The sequence below is a fragment of the Ochotona princeps genome, chromosome 4 (assembly GCF_030435755.1).
Source record: "Ochotona princeps isolate mOchPri1 chromosome 4, mOchPri1.hap1, whole genome shotgun sequence".
NCBI classification, from domain to species: domain Eukaryota; kingdom Metazoa; phylum Chordata; class Mammalia; order Lagomorpha; family Ochotonidae; genus Ochotona; species Ochotona princeps.
In genome coordinates, this window is record NC_080835.1 from 26,517,683 (window position 1) to 26,540,336 (window position 22,654).

Genomic DNA, 22,654 nt, shown 5'->3' on the forward strand with positions numbered 1-22,654 from the left:
ATGGTGGCCGGTTCTAATCCCGGCAGCTCCACTTCCTCTCTGTCTCTCCTCCTCTCTGTATATCTGACTTTGTAATAAAAGTAAAAATGAAAATCTAAAAAAAAATAAATTAAAAAAAAGATTTAACTGTTTAAAAAAAATACCTCTGTTCACAGGTCATTAGTCATAATTTCTTAATTTTAAGCTTTTCTTGTTCTGACCACCATACACTAGCTATCTGGCAAAAGGAAGAAACAGTCTACTGGAAAGTGTAGCCATGGTCACTAGGGAGGAGACAGACAACCCGAGCATGCTCTGACAAGGCTAGGAGCTTACATGGGCAGCGACATCACTCTGGCGGAAAGCCTTCCGCAAGGCCTGCGTGAGACCCTTGGCCACGGAGAGCTTCAAGGTCTCACTGCTCTGTGCTCTCCTCGGCATTACAAAGAGAACTGTGGGAGCAAAACAGAATCCAGGGAGTCAGGGTTAGGTCCAGCACCACGTGATTCCCAAGCCCTCACTCCCCCCACCCAGCCCTGCCTCCTGCAAGTTCCAGGTTAACTTGGTGAGTGTAGGTGCCACCCTTGAGGGCTGGAGAAGTGGCTCTGTAAAGCCCTAAGCAAAGAATGGCCCCTCTATTTGTGGCCCTAATTGGGGGAGAGGGAGGGAGTGTAAGCAAGTGCTGGTGGGCTGGTGACACTTCATTTTTGACCCACATTCACCTCTTATCTTAACGGTGGGCTTAGTATGCTATGAAATTTCTACAACAGCAGTCACTGGCGACCTGCTTGAGTGTAGGTCCTGAGCTAGCACTGGGAAGGGAAAGTTCTCACCTCACCAACTGGCAAGAGACATGGGATGAAGCAAAGGCAATGGAAGGTGACAAGTGCTCTCTGAGGTGAAGTCTAGGATGTTGTTGGGGCATCTACAAAGAGCATGTAGCCCTGAGTGGGGCAAAGGGCTGGGTATCAAGAAAAGCATCCATGGGAACTGATGCATCAGCAAAGTCCTGAGGGTGAACAGGTGTGATACCACAGGGCAAAATGTGCTTCCAACAGCTCCCAGTGGAGGGAACACCAAGTGCAAGGACGCAGGGAGGGGAAATATCTCAGTGGATGTGCTTAGTCTTGGTCCCGAGAGCAATGAAAAGCGAAACGTTTTAAACAAAGCAATGTATCTTGGTTTCTTTGCAGACTAGGGAACAGACTGGAGGAGGAGGAGTCTGAAGGCAGAGAGAGATGATATGGCTGTTGTAGCAGAAAGTCAGGTGAGCACTGTAAGCGGCAGCTAGGATAGGGAGATTGAATACCCAGGGCAGAGAACCGAAAGGGAGGAACCAGGAATTAATGAGATATGCTGGGAAGGGATTCTTAACTAGATGGCTGGACGGGGGATTTTCCTGCCTCTTGGGGCGTGGAGCAGCCTGTCACTTGGAGGAAATGGCACAGATCTTAAGGGAGGAGGTAGGGCGGTGGGAAAACAGATGGTATCATTTCTTGGGAAGCAGAATACTGTACTTACTGCTGCGCCTGGTTTCACAATCTCCTGTTTTAGAATAGGATATGTCTCCAGATAGAGCTTCATGTAATTTTTTGTAGGGTGAGAAGGAAGGCTGGATTCGAGCATTCCACATTGGCAGGCTCTTTCCAATAATTCCTCAACTTTTTATAGCAAACATTACCACACTATTAAAAGCACCCGGGCAGGCTAGGCCTGTGTTTCTGCCACAGGGTGGGTGGAGCCTGGGCAAACAGTGTCCCAGTTCTGATCAGGGCACTAGGAATGCCAGCTGTTCCAATAAAGTCTCCTCTATACCATCAAAAGAAATCCTCTGTATGTAAAGTATGGAGCTCTGTGCTTCTAGTATCTACTGCACTGAGAACACATCCCACAAAACACTTTCCTAGATTCTGAGTCTCATAAAACATTATTTATTTAAGGAGACATCACTTTGCAGGCCAAACTGTTCATGTCTCTCTTAGATCCTTGCAGAGGACTGTGGTTTCCCAAGAACCTCACACATCAGGACTGATCCTAGGAGTAGAATCCTACATAGCCCCCACATCACCATGGTCCTAAGGACACTTGGGGCTGGATTGTTCTTTGATGTCAAGGGTTGGATCCTGGTCTCCAGTCTACAAGCTTGCAGTGGTACTCCTCCCTTCAAATACCTCCAGACATGGCCAAATGCCACCCAATGGTGCAGGGGTCAAGAGTCACTCTTGATTGAGAACTGTATACCTGAAAAGAAAATCATCTGATCCATCTCTGAGCCCAGACTTGCTGCCTTCAAGTCAAGTGAGAAAGATCATGGAGGCAGGTGCTTAGCCTAGCAGTTACAATTCAGCTCCTGACTCCAGGTTCCTGCTAATACAGACCCTCGGAGGAAGCACTGATGGTTCTAAGAGCAGAGTCCCTATCACCCACATGGGAGACACAGCTTGAGTTCCCAGCTTCTAGCTTTGGCCCAGCCCATGGCATGGGCATTTTGAGCAGGCTCTCTCTCGCTCACTCGTGCTCTCTCATAAATACAATCAAAAAGGCCAGTGGCATCTCACCTATCTTCACCAGGAGCTTCCTGGACATCTGGCACTCCAGGTTGGATGCCATCTTGCTGGTAGTGACCATTGCGGTCGACACTGCAAGAAGAGCAGCATCTGTGTTTTCTGCTGGCAACGGTGGCAGCCGAGTCGCCTTTACTGGTGCTGTGCCTGAGGTCAGTGCTGCTGTGACTGTCAGCGGGCGTGGGGTGGAAGCTCTGGGCACCTCTGGGTTGGCGGAGTTTGGGAGACCAGTGTGCATGGCTTGTGATTTCCTGGGAAGGTGTGTTGTGGACAGCAGGCTGGAGGCAGTGCCAGGGATCCCTTGCATTGTCTGTGTGCTCACGGTGTGTGCTGTTCTTGACATCATGTAGGTTGGTATAAACGGGAAGGCTGTATGGACTGCCCCAGGCACCACCTTGGGGCTGGATGCCACTTTGTGTGTGGCATTTTTAGCCAAAACAGTGGTCAGACTACTCTTGGCTAATCCACTGCTGCTGGTGCCCTTAGCAACCAGGGCTGCAGACAGAGCCAGTGTACTTGATTTTCTCAAAAACAATGTGGCTGCTGCTGTTGTTGGCTCTATCTTGAACGCTACTGAAGAGTCCACTGCAAAGACAAAAACAAGAAATTTTGTCATTGGCCTGGAATGACACACATCACTTGTTCTGATGATAAATGGAAGTAAGTGAGGGTTGAGTTGGAAGGTCTCTGTGCTCTGGGCTTTCAGTGAAAGGAACTTAGGCAAAAGAAGTTTAGGCTCATTTAACTGATTCATCACAATGAAGATGCCACTTAGAGCAAAGCTGTGGTTAACAATAAGACATGTAAGTTCCAATGACGTTGAACATATCAAGTGCGCAGAAGATCAAGTTCATGCCTAGTGGGGCTGCTAACTCATTCTAGAAAGGGTGTGTGTGTTCTTTTAGAGCAAAGCTGATCATCTGTGTTGAGCTTGAAGATGCTTTGGAATGCTGTCACAACTGTTCTGTGTGCACTAGGACACAAATTACCTGCATTAGTGGATGTACCTGTCCATTTCTTGGGGCACTTAGAAGCCTGCAGCACTTTAAAGGGATCCTGGAAAAGACACTGGTCAATAGAGGAGGAGATTCAGCTGCCGAGGGATATCCTTGGGCACCCTGGGAGGATGTGGGAGCATGTATCACAGGTGATGAAGAGTTGACACTGGAAATCTGAGCACCTGGATTGTCCCAACTGACAATATCTCCTGTGAGCTGGCTATTGAAGTTAGACATGGTTAAGGCCTCTAACGGAAATGTGTTGGCTGAGTAGGAGGCTGCACGTGGAGACGAGACCCAGACTGTTGCCCTATGACTGGGTAATACTCAACTGCAGCTGTTTCAAAGTTCCTGGAATGGCTGTTACTGTTTGTAGGCCAGATAACCTTATGGCTTCCAACCACGGTCACATCTGACTTGAGATGGTGGAAACTGGAACCAAAGAGCAGATCCAGAATGCTAAGGCCTTCTGTAGTCACCACGTGCCTGGCAGTATTTTGAAAATTCTGAGATGTTATTGCAATGGCATTGGTAGCTGTGACTGAGCCACTGGGAGAACCAGTTAAAACAGAATGACTTTGCCAACTTGTGAAATTAATTATGTGTCCACTGAAACCCTCATTTTTTGCTGCTGAAAACCAGATGGCACTGGGTCTTTGGAAGGGGACTCGGTTTCCACTAGAAGGGAATGCCACAAAATATCTGCACCTGCTGGCTTTTTTATGTCTCCCATTGCTAAGAAATTGTAGACACCGATGGAGGAGGAAAATGCTGTCACCTTTTTGGGAGCTGAATCTGGCCACTCAATATGGGCCTCAGTAAGTGTGTGGTTCTCTGGCCAGGCATGGGAAAAGCCAGATGATAAGGCCACTGGCTGGGAGGTATGTCTGGGGCACGTGGAAGGTGGAGGTGCGACTGAAGGAAGGTGGTTAGCCATGATGGGAGATGAAATCTGATCAGGGCCAATGTCAGTGAGCTCAGTTACAGCGTGCAGATTTGGAACCTCTTCACTTGGAAGGGCCTGGAAAGGCAGCATCCCATTTGCCTGCTTACGATCCCTGAATAGGCTTGCCATGCTGTGCTGCTGCAGCAGCGGAAATATCTGAGCCATGGAGAGCAAATCTGGCAGCTGGCTGGAGTGAGGGATGCCTATGACCATGGCAGGAGGGAACCTGTCCTTCGCCTCTTGAGGGGCAGGAATCTCCACCATAAGGGGGGTGGGCATTGCTCCCCATCTCACTCCATGCAGGAGTTGTCCCAGAGAGCACAGCCTGCCCTTGACTCAGTGCGGTGAAAGAAGAAGGAAATGAAGATGAGTATTCTGCAGAAAGGGCAAACCTTCCGGAACTCTCTGGAATTGCTGACAAGTATGAGTTAGCAGAGCCCTCCTCTGCAGTTGTGGGGGCCAGCTTTCTGTGGCGGGTCATTTTTACAGCCATTGGTCCTGCAGTCTGGAAAAGTGAAAGCTTGGCCTTGCGGATCACTGCTGCTGCTGCTGCTGCTGTGACTTTGAGTGTCGGCACAGACACCCCACGGTGCTCTCCCTCGGCCACGTTGGAGCTGATGGGCAGAGAGAAGGCAGGACTTGCAGCCACTTCCAACACAGAGCTGGAGAGGGTTCCATGTGGAAGCCAAGGAGGACTTTCAGGGGCCAGGGGTGTGGGAAACAGATGGGCCAGCCTTGCGATTGAATTCAAAACCCCAGGTGTAGGACAGCCTATGGAGGAGGATCCTCTGTTGGGGACAGCTCCAAATCATGTTGTGTTGAGAATCCAGAGAAACCTACATAAGGGATGCCTTTGAAATCCTGGGTCTTTGGGGATGGAGTGTGGTTCATGTCATCAGAAAATGGGGTTAGAGACTTAGCTATGCTTTGACTGACAGAAGAACTGGCTGGAGCTTTTGGGTGGGGGGAATGGAGACACTTTGGCAGACTGCTCTGCTGGCTGAGAAAAAGTGATGGTATGAGGTGAGTTAGGGGCCAATGGAGAAGATGAAGGTGGAGGGGGGAGTGAAAGGAAGGGGGAGGAGTCCCCACCAGTGCTGAGTGGGACAGGAGGACATTGCTCAAGGTCACCGATGGGATGGTGGACAATGTGGGCACCATGCTGGTGCAAAGCAAACCTGATATGTCGGCCACTTCTCTTCCTCCTCGAGGCCTTGGGTGCTCCAGGGACTCAGAGGAATCCTTGGAAGGTTCAAAGGAGGCGCTGTGTCCACTTCCTTGGTAAAGGAAGTCTGCATGAGCCCTAGTTTTGCGGGAAGTCCGAGGCACAGGCGTCTGGGCCAACTGCAGCAAGCTCGCATTTTCAGGGGATGGTCCTGGCACGTTCTTGACCCTGTCCACTGCTGGAGAAGACCTGGCATCTGAGAAAGGCCATGTTGGTGAAATCGGCAGCCATTTCCCATGTGAAAATGGCTCTGGGGTCGGGGTGACCTTTATCTGTAGATCGTCTGCTCCTGTGAAACAAAGCAGCCAACAGTCAAGTGAGGGATGATGTGAAAGTGTCAGTTGTGGTCAGTTGCAAAAAACAAACTCAAATAATGAATTCAAAGTTTGCAAAGGCTGCAACAAATTTTCAGGGAAGAAGTAACAAGTCACGATAAAGGTAATGTTTAAGTGAAGATGTGGAAGATATCATTTCATTTAAAAAATGGGGGGACAAAACGGAATGCCAGTAACCCAGTTACTCTGCATCTGATCCAGCTTCCCGCTAATATACCTGATAAGGCAGTGGATGATGGTCCAAGTATATGGGCCCCTGCCTCCCATGTGGGAGACCAGCATGACTCCTAACTTTGGTCTGGCCCAGATTCGGCTTTTGTGGCCATCTGGTAAGTGAACCAAAATATACAAGATCTCTCTCTGCCTCTTTCATATAAATAAATAAACTTTCAAACACTGGTGGAGCAAGTATTTAAACTAGCAGGATACCCATATTCCATACTGGAGCACCTGATCATGGGCTCTGGTATGTGACTACAGCTTCCTGCTAGTGCAGACCTTGGAGGAAGCCACGGTGGTTCAAGTATTCAAGTCCCTGCTACCCATGTGAGAGACCCAAACTGAGTTTCCTGGCTCCTGAGTTTGATTGGGTCCAGCCTGATTCTTGAGAGCAGATAGGAGCCTCTCCCCACTCTTTCTCTCTCTCTCTTTTTCCCCTTCCCTTCTTCCCTTCCTCTGGCTCTGAACTTTCAAAAAATATATATGTGGTTTACATTGTGTCACAACATGGTAAGCCACTGGCTGCAATGCCAGCATCCCATATTGGAGTGCAGGTTCAGGTCCCAACTGCCCCCTGTGAATTTGACTGGGAAAACAGCAGAAGATGATCCAAGATGGTTCCTGCTACTCATATGGAGAGTGTGGATGAAATTCCTGGCTCCCAGCTCTGGTGGTTGCAATCATTTAGTGAGTGAATCAATAGATTAAAGATCTTTCTCTCTCTTTCTCTCTTACTCTGATTTTCAAATCAATCAATTTTTAAAACAACAAAAATAAATAAGTTTGGTATCGCTTTCAAGATTTATGCACTGTGGGATTCACAACCTAGATCATCAAACAGGAATGTGGCTGCTTGCCATGGCCAATAGCCTCCTCCAAGAACCCAAAATACACAAAATTACGGAAGGGCTGTGGATCTGAGCATGCATCTTTCCATGCCTCTATAGCCTTTGAGCAAAATAACAGATACATATGTATCTTCCTGGATTTCAAAGGATTTCTGATGCTACCATTTACACTATGGAAAACGGCAAAAGAGAATTCTTCCCGATTAGGTTCTTTCAGAAAGAAAAACAATTCGCATCCAAACTGGAAATACGGCGTAGGCAGCTCTCCCGGGCCCAGTGTCACTACAAACGCCTAAGGGCCTGGGAATGTTGGCATGGGCACCTGAACTACAAGCAGGGAGATGGAAAGCAGGAAGTAGTGAATTCCAAAGTGGAAATTTCACACGCTAGGGAAGGGAAATGGCATCCTATAGGCTGACTCCCACTTCCAAGGTTCCTTAAAGTCAATGGGACCAATGACCTCAGCCAAGGATAAGAGTCCTTACACAATATCCAGGGCTGGGTGTTTCGTCAACGGTTAGCATGCCAAATAGTGTGCCCACGTCTCAACGGGAATGACTGTTTTCAAGTCCTGGCTTCACTTGCAATTCCAGCTTCCTACTAAGGCAAACCCTGGGGTCAGCAGGTGATGGTTCTCTCACTGCATGAGCTCTGCTCTGGTTTTGACTCGTCCCAGCCATGGCTGCTGCAGGCATTGGGAGAGTGAATCAGCAGGTGGGGGTGTGCTCTCTCTCTCTTTCAAATAAAAAGAAATTTTTAAAAACGTGTATATATATATTATATTAAAATAAAGAAAAGGTATACATAGAGCTTTCCATGTTATCAGCTTAAAAAAAAAAAACCCAAAACATTAAAAGCCATTTGATATAAAGAAGCAAGCCAAGAGGTGAAGTCAGAAGATCTGAGTTTGCACACCCTCGGCCCCCTGGAGTTGTGTCTTTGGACAACTGTGGGATATTGCATCAGCAGTAAGCACATCCTTAACATCCCTGCCATAGGCTGGTATAAGGAGCAAATGAAATTTTGGAGGTGAAAGAATTCTTTAAGCAGAAAAGTGCTAAACAAATGTTTAAGGAATAAAAGAAGAAAAGCAACGAAGAAGCTGTCACTGCAAACTCTATGCCTCTATGTTTTTTTGTCAAACAAAGCAGGACACTATGGCCCTTAGCTGGGACATCATCTGTCAGAAGCCACCTGTCTGGCCTAGGACAGAGGCAGACCCAGAGGTCTCCTTTCCATGCTGTGTTTCTGAAAGCGGTTCCTACTCTTCACTCTGCCCATCACATTCCACCAATGACTGCAACAGAAGCACAAATAATTAACCCTAACATCTTAAAATATTGGAGCTTTTAGAACATGCAATATTCTCTGCAATCACAAAAGTTAAACAGAGAGAGATAGGTTTTGGAGATAATCTTTTCAGTTTCATTAAGGCAGGAGTATGTCTTTTATTTTGATTTAGGAAACACAAAATATTCTCTTTCTATGTAACTGTGTCACATAATACAATGTAATTACTGAAGTTAAATAATAAATAATTTTAAAAAATTTGACGTACCAAACTGCTTGTTAAGAGAATGAAGAAATAAAATTATGATTTGTGCTTATTAAAAAAAAAATATTCTCTTTCCGAGTCTTCTTTGTCCTTGAAGTCCCTGTGCTGGGGATTTACAGATACCCAAGACATCTTTAGAACAGGTCAGGGTGTAAGGCAATATTACATCAGCCAGTGAGCTTGCTGACTCCTCTTTGTAAGAGAGATCAACCCTTTCTTCAGGCCAGACAGTCCTTATAAGCCCAGTGCAGACAGACTGTGTCCTTGCCAGTAGATCAGAATCATCATGGCTCTTGCTTTGAAAAGCCCGATCTCCCTCTGCTCTCTGCTAGCATAGAATGGCTCAAGTCCCTGTGCCCTTGCACCCACATGGGAAACTTAGAAGAAGCTCCTGTCTCCTGGCTTTGAATGGCTGGTTCCTGCCTTTGGACAGCCAGCACCAGCCATTCCAGTCATTTGAGGAATGAGCCAGTAGATGGAAGACCTCCCTTTCTCTCTCTGCCTTTTAAATAAAAATACAATAAATCTTTTAAAAAATGAAGTCATGTTATTTGTGACAAGATGGACGAATATGGAAAACTCTATATTAAGGGAAGTAAACCAGGTACATAAAGACAAACACCACATTTTCTTACATGTGGGTTCTGAAAAAAGTCAATCATGGGCCCAGCATGACAGTTTGGCTGGATATTCCTCCCCCTTCAAGTGCCAGCATCCCATATGAGCACCAGTTGTGTCCCAGCTACTCCAGTTCCCATCCAGCTCCCTGCTTGTTGCCTGGGAAAGCAGTAGAGGACAGCCCAAAGCTGCACCTGTGTGGGACCCTGCACCTGTGTGGGAAACCCAGAAGAAACTCCAGGACCCTGGCTTCAGATCAGTTCAACTTTGACCATTGCAGCCACTTGGGGAGTGAACCAAACAGAAATGGATGGACGATCTTTTTTTCTATCTCTTCTCCTCTATAAATTTGCCTTTCTAATATAAATAAATAGATCTTTAAAAAGTTAATTACATAGAAGTACAGAGTAGATAATGATTACCAGAGGCAGGGAAGAAGAGATGAGCAGAGATTTGGTCAGTGGGAAAAAGTCACAGCTGGTTAGGAGAAATAAGCTCTGCTGCTCTATGCACAATAGCATGACAATACCCATTAGTGAATCATTGTTCATATCAACACAAGGAGACGAGAAGATTCTGAGTGGCGATAACAATTTCACTTGAGATGATGGAATGCTAATTACTCTGATGTGGTCATCTGGCAAAGTATACACAGGTTCAAACCTCACACAGTACCCCATACATCTGCATGACTTATATGTGACAATTTATAATAAAACTTTATAAAAGATAGTAGATAGGAAAAATTTCAGAGGAACACATTTTTATCAAGGCCATGTCAACTGAGTGATATGACTGCTAACACAAGATATAAAATATGAATAAATACAGACTTACACTCAGTCCAAAATTTATCAAGACAGAATGAGGACAGAGCATAGAGACTTCCCTCTAATAATAGCGAGGACAGTGGTCAAGATGTGGTGGATGTTTAGCCTAGCAGCGAAAACCAGTTAAGATATCTGCAACTCATTTTGAAGTGCCTGAGTTTGATTCCAGATTTCAGCTCTTGACTCCAGCTTCCTGTTAATCCAGATCCTTGGAGACAGCAATGAAGGCTCACATGACTGGGTTCCTGCCACCCATGGAAGAGACTTAGGTTGTTTCCGGATCCCAGTTCAGTTCAGCCCAGTGTTGGTCACTGTGGGCATTTGGGGAGTGCACAAGTGAATGGGAGTGCTTTTCTCTCAAACAAATTAAAAGTTCTATTATTTCTCTCCTTCTCAGCTAAAACCACAATCTTAAATAGTTTTTTAGAAAAGTAAGTTGATTTTTAAGAGTGTCAAGTTCACCATTCTTTGTGAGGCTTACAGAACACCTACTCAGCTAGGGTGAACTCTAAGTTTGGAATCTTAATTCAGATATTCACATCTGAAGGCTTTCAGAAACTTGAAAACAGGGGCAGGCATATACCACAGTAGGTTAGGCCACTATTCACTGCAGGGCACCAAAATCCATCCAAAACATGAGGAAAGGGCTTTGATATGTTATGTAGAATGGCAGGAATCTAACCACGTACAGCAGAAAGAATATAAAAATTAGAACTCAATGATAAACGAAATAATTCTCCAATTATTAACACTGCTGAAAACAGAATGAGCTAGCTTAAAGTTTGAGAGTTTCCTACCAGCGGCAGTATCCAAAGGTTCAACTTCAGATTAATTCCTCCCCATCTTCCCTGTTAGCATTTGTCTATTGGATGGCAGACCATGGGCCATGGAAAAAACACATGCAGCTTCATGGAACTCACATGAGTCATGTGAGACATGGACTTCAACGCAAAAGGATAAATGTTACAATAAACGATATATAGTTAATGAAAGCACCCAGTGGTGTAGGGAACTGATGTAGTGGTTATACCGCTATTTGACAGGTGCATGTCCCATGTCAGAATGCTTGGGTTCAAGTCCTGGCTACAATTTCAGCTTTTTGTCAGTGTATACCCTGGTAAGCAACAGGTGATGGTTCAAGTACTTGGGTCCCTGATACTCTTGGGGGAGTTCAAGATTGAGCTCCTGACTCTTGGCTTCAGTTTGCCCAATCCTGCTTTTTAGTGGACATTTTGGGAGTGATTTGGTACTTGAAAAATGTCTATCTCTCTGCCTTCTGATTAAAGTTTTTTTAAAGTTTTTTTTAAAGCATGCAATAGGAGGGTGTGACCTGAGCAAGAAGGTCAGAAATTACATCACTGAGGCAACACCTGTCAAGATCCAAAAAGTGAGCAGATGTTAACCAAGCAAACAAAACAGGGATAAGGATTTCATGTTGTAAAGCAGACACATGCAAAGGTCTTGTGGCTGGAAGCAGCATCCTTTTCAGTACAAGGAGCTGAGAGAAGTTAATTCTAGATCAGGAAGAGGTGGCAGGCATAGTATGAGATGAGGCTGCATAGGAGGCAATACTCAGACCACTAAGCCATCAGAAGTTTTAGTTCGATGGTGATGTTCAGAAGAAAAGTTGTTATTTTAGAAGGATTATGATGGTTGCATAGTTAGGAACAGATTGGAAAGAGGCAAGTGAGGATGACAGTATACCACTTAGGAAACATCTGCTGTGTCCAGACACAAGATGGCAGGAAAGCTGAAAAGTGGACTTGAGTCATGGATAGGAGTTAGAAATCCTTTCTAGTCCTCCTTCACACATGTCTGTATTTACATATGTGATATTTTTGGGAATTGGGGTCTTCAAATGGTTGCAAATCCCCTTCATGCTCCTGATGGAGAATAGGGATCTATTCTCACTTTCATGAATCTGTGTGGGTTTCAGCCTGTTCCACCAATGAGAATGAATGCACAGAAGTGATGCCATGTGACTTCCAAGACTACTTCATTAATGACCATGGCCATACAATTCCAGCTTGGTCTTTTAGAATGCTCACCTTGGGAATGTTCTCTTGCCCTCCCTCCTAGAAGCCAGCTAGCAGTCTGGGAGCAGTCTACACCACACAGGCAGGCTTTGCCTCACCACCACATTCCACAGCAGAGGCTGAACCCAGCCTCCCAGACATCCCTGTCCAGACATGTGAACGAAGAACCATCCAGGGCCTTGGTGTGGTAGCCTCGTGGTTAAAGTTCTCACCATGCACCCGCTGGGAACCCATGTGGACATCGGTCTGTATCCCAGCAGCCCCACTCCCCATCCAGCTCCCTGCTTGTGGTCTGAGAAAGCAGCTGAAGACTGCCCAAGACCCTGGGACCCTGCACCTGCGTAGGAGACCAGGAAGAAGCTCCTGGATCCTGGCTTTGGATTCACTGTGGCCACTTTAGGAGTGAATCAGCAGATGGAAGCTCTTTCTCTCTGTATATCTGACTTTCCAATAAAACTAAATAAATCTTAGATAAAGAAGAAGCCTACAGCCTCTCCTGCCACCAACCACTTAATTCTTTCACCCAAGGCCTCTGACATCAGAAAACACAGATAAACCACCTTCATTGCACTCTGCTTGGACTCCTAAAACCATGAGTATAGTGAAATGGCTGTTTGCTGACACCAAGTGAGAGGTGGCTTCTATGTAGCAACAGTAACTGCATAATATACCTAGGGTTGTGTTTCTCACTTCTAGGGGGTGACTCTCCATAGTTTTAAGGTGGTTTTCAAAAGCCAGAAGCAGTTAAGAGCACTTTATTTCCATGAACAGGAATTCTGGTTTGTACACAAAATTTGAGAGTCATGCCCACATTGATGAAGTAAAGTAGATCTACACTCATTACACTTGATCTTAGCCCAAAGGCCAAGAAGCGATAGATCTGCACTCTTGATTTTTTTTAATTACTATTTTTATTGGGAAGGCAGATTTATAGAGAGAATAAGAGAGAGAAAGATTTTCTGTATACTGGTGCACTCTTCATGTGGCTGCAATAACCAGAGCTGAGCCAATCTGAATCCAGCAGCCTCCCCCATTTCCTCCTGTGGGTGCAGGGTTCCAAGGCTCTAGGCCATTCCCCACTACCCTTTTAGGCCACAAGCAGGGAGCTCGAAGGGAAGTGGAGCATCCAGGATACAAACTGGCACCCATATGGGACTCCAGCACGTTCAAGGTGAGAATTTAGTCACTGAACCATCATATCAGGCCCTAGATCTGCACTCCTTCAAGGTGCAAGATGGAAAGCATAAGAAGGGATGATGTGCTCAGTTTGGCAGCACATACACTAAAATTAGAACGACACAGAGAAGATTAGCATGGCCCCTGCGCAAGGATGACATGCAAATTCATGAAGCATTCCATGTTTTTTCCTTTTATTTTTCTGCTTCTCCTCCCTGTGGTGGACTGTACTCAAGGGGATACATCATGGAAATGTAACAGAAATTAATATGTTCATAGGTGGAAACAAAGAAAAATATGCATGCCCCGCAAAGATGGACTCACAATGAAATGAATGACAATTTCCTACATTTTTGAGAGACACCCCAGTGGCAGCATATGGACTTGTGAAAATTCACGAAAAACACCCATTGTAAAATTGGGAGGGGAGAACAGAAGGTAGGGGAGGGAACTTGGGAGAGGAGGAAGGGAGAACCCAGCACCAACTAAACTGTAACAAAAAAACAATTAAAAAAAAAAAGAAAGAAGGGATGGTAAGATGAAGGGGATGAGAGATGGATGATACTTGTCAAACAGAGGGGGAAAGGAAGTTCCAAGTAGGGAAAAATCAAATTGCAGAATGCACAATAGGTAAACAGGGAAGTGGGATTTTGACACAGTGGGTATGCTGGACAGGCTCTCCGGTGGCCCTCATGCTCACTCTCCCCTGGGGGTCACGTCTTTGGGATCTCTACTTCCTGAGTGTAAGAAGCTGCGATTCTGCTCCATCCAACAGAACATGCCCATGGCAATGGACTTCACCATCCTGGCAATACTGTCTTAGGCAAGTTTAGGACTCTCTTGCTGACACACTCACTCTGTTACTCTCTTTGATGACTGGATGAAGCAAGAGCCCCTGCAGTAGAAGTTCATCTGGTGAAGCCATGGTCTACACTTGGAGACTGCATCCAGTCTCCAAGAACTGCCAAGTGGCTCCTTGGAGCCCACAGCAGTAGAGAGGCCAGGGCCTTCAGTCCAACCACCTGGAGGAAACAAACTGGCAGGAACATGAGGGAGCCTGAAAGCAGTCTTCTCCAGCCACGTCTCCCACTGAGAACACATCCAAGCTAACTTCAGGACCTTCAGCTTGTGGGACCTGACACAGGGGACTCAGATGAGCTATGCCCAATCCCTGGAAATGCAGAGATTATCAACAGCTGTTGTTTTAAAAAGAAAAGGAATAGATGTAGGAAGTAAGGAGCTGGGAAAGCTTGCTGTATGATCCTTGGTGAACAGCATGAAGCATGGCAAGAAGTCTCATCAAGACAGCCAGAAAGAAGCACAAGTTAATATGCTTGTTTGGAAAGTCACAGGGAACGAGCTGTGAAACAAAAATTCCAGTGCATCTAGAACTTGGAGAGAACCCCACAAGAACAGGAACAAAGTCATAGCAGCAAACACAATGGGACATTTCAACAGCAGGATCTACTCTTCCATCTAAATCCCATTTCCTTTTCTTTTTTTTTTTTTTCAAAATTCATTTCCTTGAGAGGCAGAGAAAGACAAGTGAGAGCTCCCATCCTGTTTTACTCCCTTCCCCACCCCCCACCCCAAATGCCCACATCAGTCAGAACTGGGCCATGTTGCATCTGGGAGCCAGGAACCTGGTGCAGGTCTCTTGCATAAGTGGTAGGAACCCAACTACTTGAGTCACCATTAGCAGGAAGCTGGCCTCAGGCGCAGAGCCAGAACTTGAATCAAGGCACTTGGAGACAGGACAGGCATGTCCCACGTGGCGTTGGAACTTCTCTGCTGAACATCCTCCTTACAAGGCATTTTAAAACTAAGCCTGTTCCAATGAATAAAACAGCATTTTCAATGCTTTAGGAAAGTGATAAGCACTTCAGATCTAACAATCACTGGCACACAGCGAAATCCCTGGAGGCTTAAGTACACATGAGCTTTTGGAATGCTGAGTGGGTTTGCACACATACACCTCTCACCGACTAGTGTCTGAAACATGGAAAACTGCCTGCTGAATTCCTAGGCACATGTGGACATGCAGGCATCTGCCTTGCTGAGCATCTCAGCTCTGCCCGTTTGTTGCCATTCTCATGACACATACCCAAGACCCAGTCCCAGGGCAGTGACACTGCTACTCTTCAGTCCTCCCTGGCACATGGCAAACAGAACTGTAGACCTCCAATCAGCACACCCGTGCATTAGGCTGCTTGGCTGCCAGCGGCTTCCCCACCGTACCGCCCCCCCACCAGCCTCTCAGACACTGCTGTTTTTATTCCAGGACTCCTAGATGAGCCCTTCCTCCTGAGGCCACCTTACTCCAAGTGCTCATGCAAGGGCTGCCCTAGATCACTTCCTGTTTGCACCAAACTGTCCCTGTAGCTCAGCCTGGGTGGTGGCCCTCCCCAAGCCATCACCCTTCCTTATGCTAACTGCTGGAGACAAGAGGAGTCAGTCTTCCCTGGTCCCACTAGTATGTGTGGTTGTGCTGCTAATCATAGTCACTTGACAGTTCTCTTGCCCCTCCCTGCCCATCACCAACTTTCCTTATTTGCAGCCCTTAAAGAAAACTAAAGTTGGGGCCCAGAGCAATGACTCAATTGGCTTATCCTCACCTTGCAAGTTCCGGCATCTCATATGGGTACTGATTCATGTCCCAGCTGCTCCACTTCCCATCCAACTCCCTGCTTGCGGCCTGAGAAAGCAGCAGAGGATGGCACAAAGCCTAAGCATCCTACATCTGCAAGGGAAACCTGGAAGAAGCTTCTGGTTCCTGGCTTCTGATAAGCTCAGCTTTGGCTATTGTGGCTGCTTGGGGAGTGAACCAAACAGAAGGAAGATCTTTGTCTCTCTTTTTCTCTGCAAATCTGCCTTTCCAGTAAAAATAATTAAGTCTTAAAAAAATTAAACCTTATCACTAATACCTCTTTAATGCAAGAAACTAAAGCAACCCATTATCAAATATTAATAAATACAACAACCTCCTCTTTCTTATATCTCAGAGGAAACTGTCTAGAGGTTTGTTTCAGGTCCTAGAGTCAGACTTCCTGAACACACCCCTCTCTCTCACACACACACACTCACTCATCAATTTGATGTGTAGTCTTGAACAACTTGCTCAGTCCCTCTGTGCTTCAGTCTCCTTGTCTGTAAAAAGGGGAAAATCACAGGACCCAACTCAGGCATTTGTTTTGAGGCCTGGAATGAGGTGACTGCTATTATTGGTATTATGGTTGTCGTCATTCTTCATTCAGCCCAGAATGAGCACAGATGTACTCAGAGGGGTTCAGATGCTGCACAACTCAGACACACCTGCAAATCATACATGTCACAACCCCACACATCTGGGGAACAGCTTAAAAATGGCAATGTTTTCTCATTCTTCATCTCATCTCATGCTTCATAGGACTGTGAAGTTAAAAAAAGGAAAAGAAAAACCATGTTACAGGTTTGGAGGCCAGAGCTCAGAGAGATCCAGTGCTAGCTTGGTCAAGGTCACACCGAGGGTTATTCCGCAGCTGAGAGCGACTCAACCCTTTGGACTCCAGATCCAGGACTCTACCCCATGTGGGAAGGAGCAAATCCTGCTCCATCTCTACGCCTGCAGAGGCCTGGTCCTCCCAGGGTGACTCGAGCCAACTGCAGCCCACGCAGCACCTGCTTTTCTGATGATGTGTCTGTCTCTACCGCTGCTTCAGAAGACATCAGTGAACATAGCTCTAGATCACACAGACCTGCCGGGCTTCAATTCCCAGAAGGTCAAAAGAGCTGGATTAAAAGCCAAGGGCATGCTGCAGCAGACACTGCTCACCCCATACTTTCTTACGTGCCAAACCCTTGCATAGAGCAGAAGTTCTTAAGCCTGGCACCTGGGATGTGCTTGCTCGAGATGATTCCTCTAGGGGCTTTTTAAAACGAAATGCACCAGTTAATAGAATCAAATTGCCATTCCTTGACAGGATGCCAGCAAAGAGGAGGTTCTGTTTACAGCATCAACAGAAGTATTTTAACTTTCAAAGCTCTCGCAGATCTTTTTTTTTTCTTTAAAGAAAGTGTATAGCTTTCAAATTTTTTGTGAAACAGGTATGAAAATAAAGCTGATTTTTCCGTATCCTGACAGTAACACTATTTTGCTGTTTTCCCTTAAGACCACCTGCATTGATGGATCATTACAGAAAATTTAAGACAGAAAGTAGAAAGGAATAGGAAGAACCCCTCTCTTCTTACATCCCTTATACATACATGCCTCTCCCCTCCACATTGAGAAAACCACGATTCACACTGGGCTGGATTTACTTGCTGGCTATTATTCTTGGAAACACTGGCTTGCCTGTTCTACAGACCTTGAACCACAATGGATATCCAACTTGTTCTTTCTCTTGTGACATTGCAGTGAAAGCATTTTCCATACTGGATGAAGCTGCATATTTTTCACTAAGAAATGACATTACAATTTCTCTAACCACCGCCCTGCTGTTCTGATACACGTTGCTCTTCAATGTCACCAATAATGGACTCACTGTTGAACTTCATCATCATAGTTCTTGTACAGTGGTGGGTGGGGTGACGGGAGCCAGCACAATGATCTTCTCTTCTGAATTCAGGCACCACCCACTCAGAAGGTCACTTCCTTGGAAGAACGGCATCCTCATCAAGAAAAGCATAATAAGGTCCAGTGCGGTAGCCTAGTAACTAAAGTTCTTGCCTTACATGTGCCAGGATCCCATATGGGCACCAGTTAGTGTCCCGGCTGCCCCACTTTGTATCCAGCTTCCTGCTTGTGGCCTGGGAAAGCAGTCAAGGACAGCCCAAGGTGTTGGGATCCTGCAAGACCTGGAGGAAGCTCCTGGCTTTGGATTGGCTCAGCTCTGGCCATTGCTCCCCTAGGGGAGTGAAACACTAGGTCGAAGATCTTTGTCTCTCCTCCTCTCTATATATCTGACTTCCCAATAAAAAAATTAATAAATCTTTAAAAGAAAAAGCAAAACAATAGGACTTCAGGGTCTCTCCCCACTCCCCCTTCCTGCCAAGGTCATTAACAAGTTGAAACTGAACACAGAATACAATCAACCACCAGTAACTGAATTTCAAGAATGTGACTCTCTTACTGTAGGCAAAGATGGTCCCTGAAGCATGGTTGCAGAAAACAATGGACTTCTCATTCTGGGAAAATTTACCTCTCTGGGGAAAAACAAAATGTAAGAAAATACAACTTAGAATAGAAAAAGAGGGAAGAGGGATAAATATGACACATTAAGTTAAGGGTAAGGGATATGGAGAATATTAACCAACTACTAATGCTTGCAGCATTTAGACAGAAGCTGGGGTTCTGGTTACTGGCCCCTTTACAGACAGAGGCACTGAGCCAATCCAAGTACAACCCCTACTACTTACACTAGGGTAGGCGGCCAGTGCATCGGAGACAAGGGTGAAAGAGAAATAAAAAGTAAAAAACAGAAAAGAGACCAGCCCCACAGCGACATGGGATTGCCAGCTTCGGGGCCTTCTCGCCTGCATGCCCTCCGCCTCAGGGAACTTTTGTCATTTCTTGAAAACAAGCTTGCTCAGTCTCTTGCCCTGTGTTTGAGACTTTTCCCCTTAATTTCCGTATGGAACACCAAGTTGTCTTGATACAGTTTCAGGCAGCTGTTCCAGGGTCAGGAGTTTGGAAGCCACACCTCCCTCCCTTATGTAATCCTTTCTGTCCAATGACACTCATCTATCCATCAAATCAAAGTTAGGGGTGGAGGGTATTGTTGCCTACCACCTAGGGGAGGGGACCTGCTCTCACATTCGCTTTTGCTTTTGCACCTCCATTCCATGCTTCATCGCTCAGGCTCTTGGCCTCTGGTGGACCTGCTTGCTCTCTTGTTTCCTGTGGACTTAACTCCAAGGACAAGAGGTAGCAATATCTCTCCTTTACCCTTTACCGTTCCTGGCTCACTCTCCCTGAACATATCCCACATATGTGTTTTGCTTACCTTTTGAATAAACTTTAAAATTACTTGAGCCGTACTGGTTCCTGCTTAAAATGTTTTTTTTAAAGATTTATTTATTTTTATAACAAAGTCAGATATACAGAGAGGAGAGACAGAAAGGAAGATCTTCCGTCCGATGTTTCACTCCCCAAGTGAGCGCAACGGCCGGTGCTGCGCCGATCCGATGCCGGGAACAAGGAACCTCTTCTGAGTCTCCCACACGGGTGCAGGGTCCCAAAGCCTTGGGTCGCCCTTGACTGCTTTCCCAGGCCACAAGCAGGGAGCTGGATGGGAAGTGGAGCTGCCAGGATCAGAACCGGCGCCCATATGGGATCCTGGTGCGTTCAAGGCCGAGGACTTTAGCTGCTAGGCCACACTGCTGGGGCCGCTTAAAATGTTTTATAAGTGAGAGGCAAGAGCCTAGGAAATAAATATTTGGCCCAAAGCTAGACCACAACAGGTGGACCAAGGAAGCAGCTCTTCCCCATGACCAGAATGCAACACTACTAACAGACCTTCCTAATGGCACATGAGGGAGTTGAGTCCACTTACATTCATTAAATGAGACTTTGGAGATAGCGAAAATTGTGCACCTAAGAAAAGCAATCATAGGGGCTGCAGAAGTAGGCAAAAAATTGAAACATATTTCTAAACTTCGTATTATTTGAAAAACTTTACAACTGAAACCTTTCTAAGTGATTGGCCCATGATTGGGATGTCCTTAATCCCACAACTCTTTATTTTTTGCTCCGCTAGAGTACTTTTCCTCCACTTAGTCGTAAGGTCATCAGTCACATCCCTTATTTGTTCCACAATACCTATGGAATACTTTCTTGATGGTCACTCTGTTTCACAGACTCACAGCTATAATCCCAGCCATGAAAATGATGCATCAGGGTACAGGATCTAAATCAAAGAGGCTGGGACCCCTGCTTTGTTGCAGCTGAGTCCCTTGAGGTCAATTTAATGACCTTTCTGTTCCCTTTGCTCCTTTCCTTTTTTTTTTTTAAAGGGTGGAATCAGTTGGGTTGAGTTAGGCTTCAATGCCTAATGATGTGTATGATAGCAGGATGGGCTATACGACAGACCGGACCAGTCCACTGTACATGCTGGCAGGCATAGGAACCAGAGCTGGCCGGGGGGGGGGTCCAGCGAAGGTTATTGGGGGTTGCTCTGACAGGGCTGTAGATCCCTCTGTGGTACGTGAGGGCTGAGTGTGATTTGAACAGGGCTGGGCTTGGATGTAGCACCCATTGGTTTGCTGACGATGGGGGGCAGAACAAACTGATCAACTACCCCAGTAAAGCTTGACAACAAATTTCAGGGTTAATGGAACTTTGGAGATGGTCTATGACACCCAATTGAACTTGGAAGGATCTCCTCTTCCTTAGAGTAGCGCTATCAGCAGCATCTCAGAACTATCGAAACCACATGAGCAGACTCCTCAGAAATGCTCCACAATGAGGACCTTGGGATGACACTGGGTAGCAGTTCCCCATCCCCTGGGTAATGAGGTGATTGGGAGGCTGGACATGGTTTCTCCTCTCTCCCATATACAGGAAGAGGAAAAAGAAAATGTGTAAACAATGGTCTCATCCACTATCCCCTGATCCTCAACACTTCCCACCCTGATCAACTATGTAAACATCAACAAAAATAAAATTTTAAAAAGATTTATTCATTTTTATTAGAAAGGCAGATCTACAGAGAGGAGAGACAGAGAGAACGTCTTTCATCTGCTGGTTCACTCCCCAAGTGGCCACAATGGCCAGAGCAAAGCCAGAAGCCAGAAATTGGAAGCTTCTTCCAGGTCTCCCATGTGGGTACAGGGTCCCAAGGCTTTGAGCCATCTTCTGCTGCTCTCCCAGGCCACAAGCAGGGGGCTAGATGGGAAATGGAGCAGCTGGGACACAAATTGGTGCCCATATGGGATCCCAGAGCATGCAAGGGGATTAACTAATTGACCCATTGCACCAAACCCCACCCCCTGTCCCTCTGCTGCTTTCTAAGATATGTATGATAACATCTGCCTCTCAAAGTTGTTTTTAAGATTAAAGGATGGATCCAGGTAGACACTTGGAACATGTCCTGGCACATGATCAGTAGTCCGCATGTGTTAATTAAGGGTTTTAGAGTCTCATATTTTTCCTAAACTATAATAATAAGTAAATCTCATAATCTCATTTTTGTGGTCAATTTTTTCTATCTTCTTTGCAACAGTGTACATTTCTTACCATGAACCCCTTTCTCCAACCATAATCCTTGAAAAAAGCACCTGCTGGGCTTGGCGGTGTGGCCTAGTGGCTAAGGTCCTCGCCTTGATCCCATGTGGCCGTTGGTTCTAACCCGGCAGCTCCACTTCCTCTCTATCTCTCCTCCTCTCAGTACATCTGACTTTGTAATAAAAATAAAATAAATCTTTAAAAAAAAAAAAAAGAAAGAAGCACCTGCTTAATCCATTTGTCTTTCTCAGCATTAGTCACACTGTAAGGAGTTATTCCAATATCCTTCCCTGGACCCATCGCCATTCCTTCTTCCTCACAGCTCATGAAGCTCGCGCCGGCCTAGCTATCCACCAATCAGATGTAACCTGGCATTCCACCTGAATCCCACCTCCCAATCTTCCAGCCCCCTCCTCAACTCCGCCCACTCGCCAATCATCCCTAGGCATTCACCTGCAGGCGCCAATCCCCTGGGGGCCTGGCCTCAATCCCTCCCAATCCCCACCCCCTACACCTGGAAGACAAAAAGGCCCCCCCCAGGTGCGGCTCTCTCTCTTCCCCTGCTCTCACCCTGCTCTCACCCCGTTCTCACCCTGCTCTCACCCTGCTCTTCCCCCGCTCTTCCCCCTCTCTTACCCCGCTCTTACTCCTCTCTTATCCTGCTCTTATCCCTCTCTTACCCTTCTCTCTCTCCCCCTCTTTCTTGCTGTTCCTGCCCCGTTGGAATAAACTTCCTAAGATACCTCGTTGCGTCTGGTGTGTTTCAGCTCACGGTAAAGAACCAGGTTGTAGGAATTAACTGCGTGTAATAATATCGTAATATCATATGAACTAGAACTCTACCAATCTTTTTAAATAACTAACATTTGGTGCTGTGACTGGTCGGTTTCCCCCGGCACTTGGCCGTGTGGCCTTCGGGCCTTCCGCCATTACCAGGACCCGAGCCGTGAGAACTGCGATCTGTGTTAACTGTCTTCATCTGCGCCACTGAGACTCGTCAGCAGCCGTCAGGATCCATCTCCATCCGCCCGCTGGCTCACGAATTCATCTCCAAGGGCCTGTTGCTGCTTGCCAGTTCCAGAATTCTCTACCTCCACGTGGCTGTTCCTGAGTTCATCTGACCTG

The 22,654-nt window shown here is 46.3% G+C and overlaps 1 protein-coding gene and 1 non-coding gene across 2 annotated transcripts in view; one reads left to right on the plus strand and one right to left on the minus strand.

The window, feature by feature from the left end:
* KIAA1549L (KIAA1549 like) overlaps window positions 1–22,654 on the minus strand; it is a 305,396-nt gene that overhangs the window by 112,829 nt on the left and 169,913 nt on the right. The window contains exons 2-4 of the mRNA XM_058663193.1: window positions 5,666–6,001; window positions 2,538–3,128; window positions 316–431 (exon numbers count right to left, since the gene is read on the minus strand). Coding sequence (XP_058519176.1) covers window positions 316–431; window positions 2,538–3,128; window positions 5,666–6,001 — 1,043 coding nt within the window. The remainder of the gene's footprint in view (window positions 1–315; window positions 432–2,537; window positions 3,129–5,665; window positions 6,002–22,654) is intronic.
* LOC118759549 (U6 spliceosomal RNA) lies at window positions 13,412–13,518 on the plus strand. Its single transcript, XR_004996252.1, has one exon. It is a non-coding gene; the product is annotated as a U6 spliceosomal RNA (small nuclear RNA).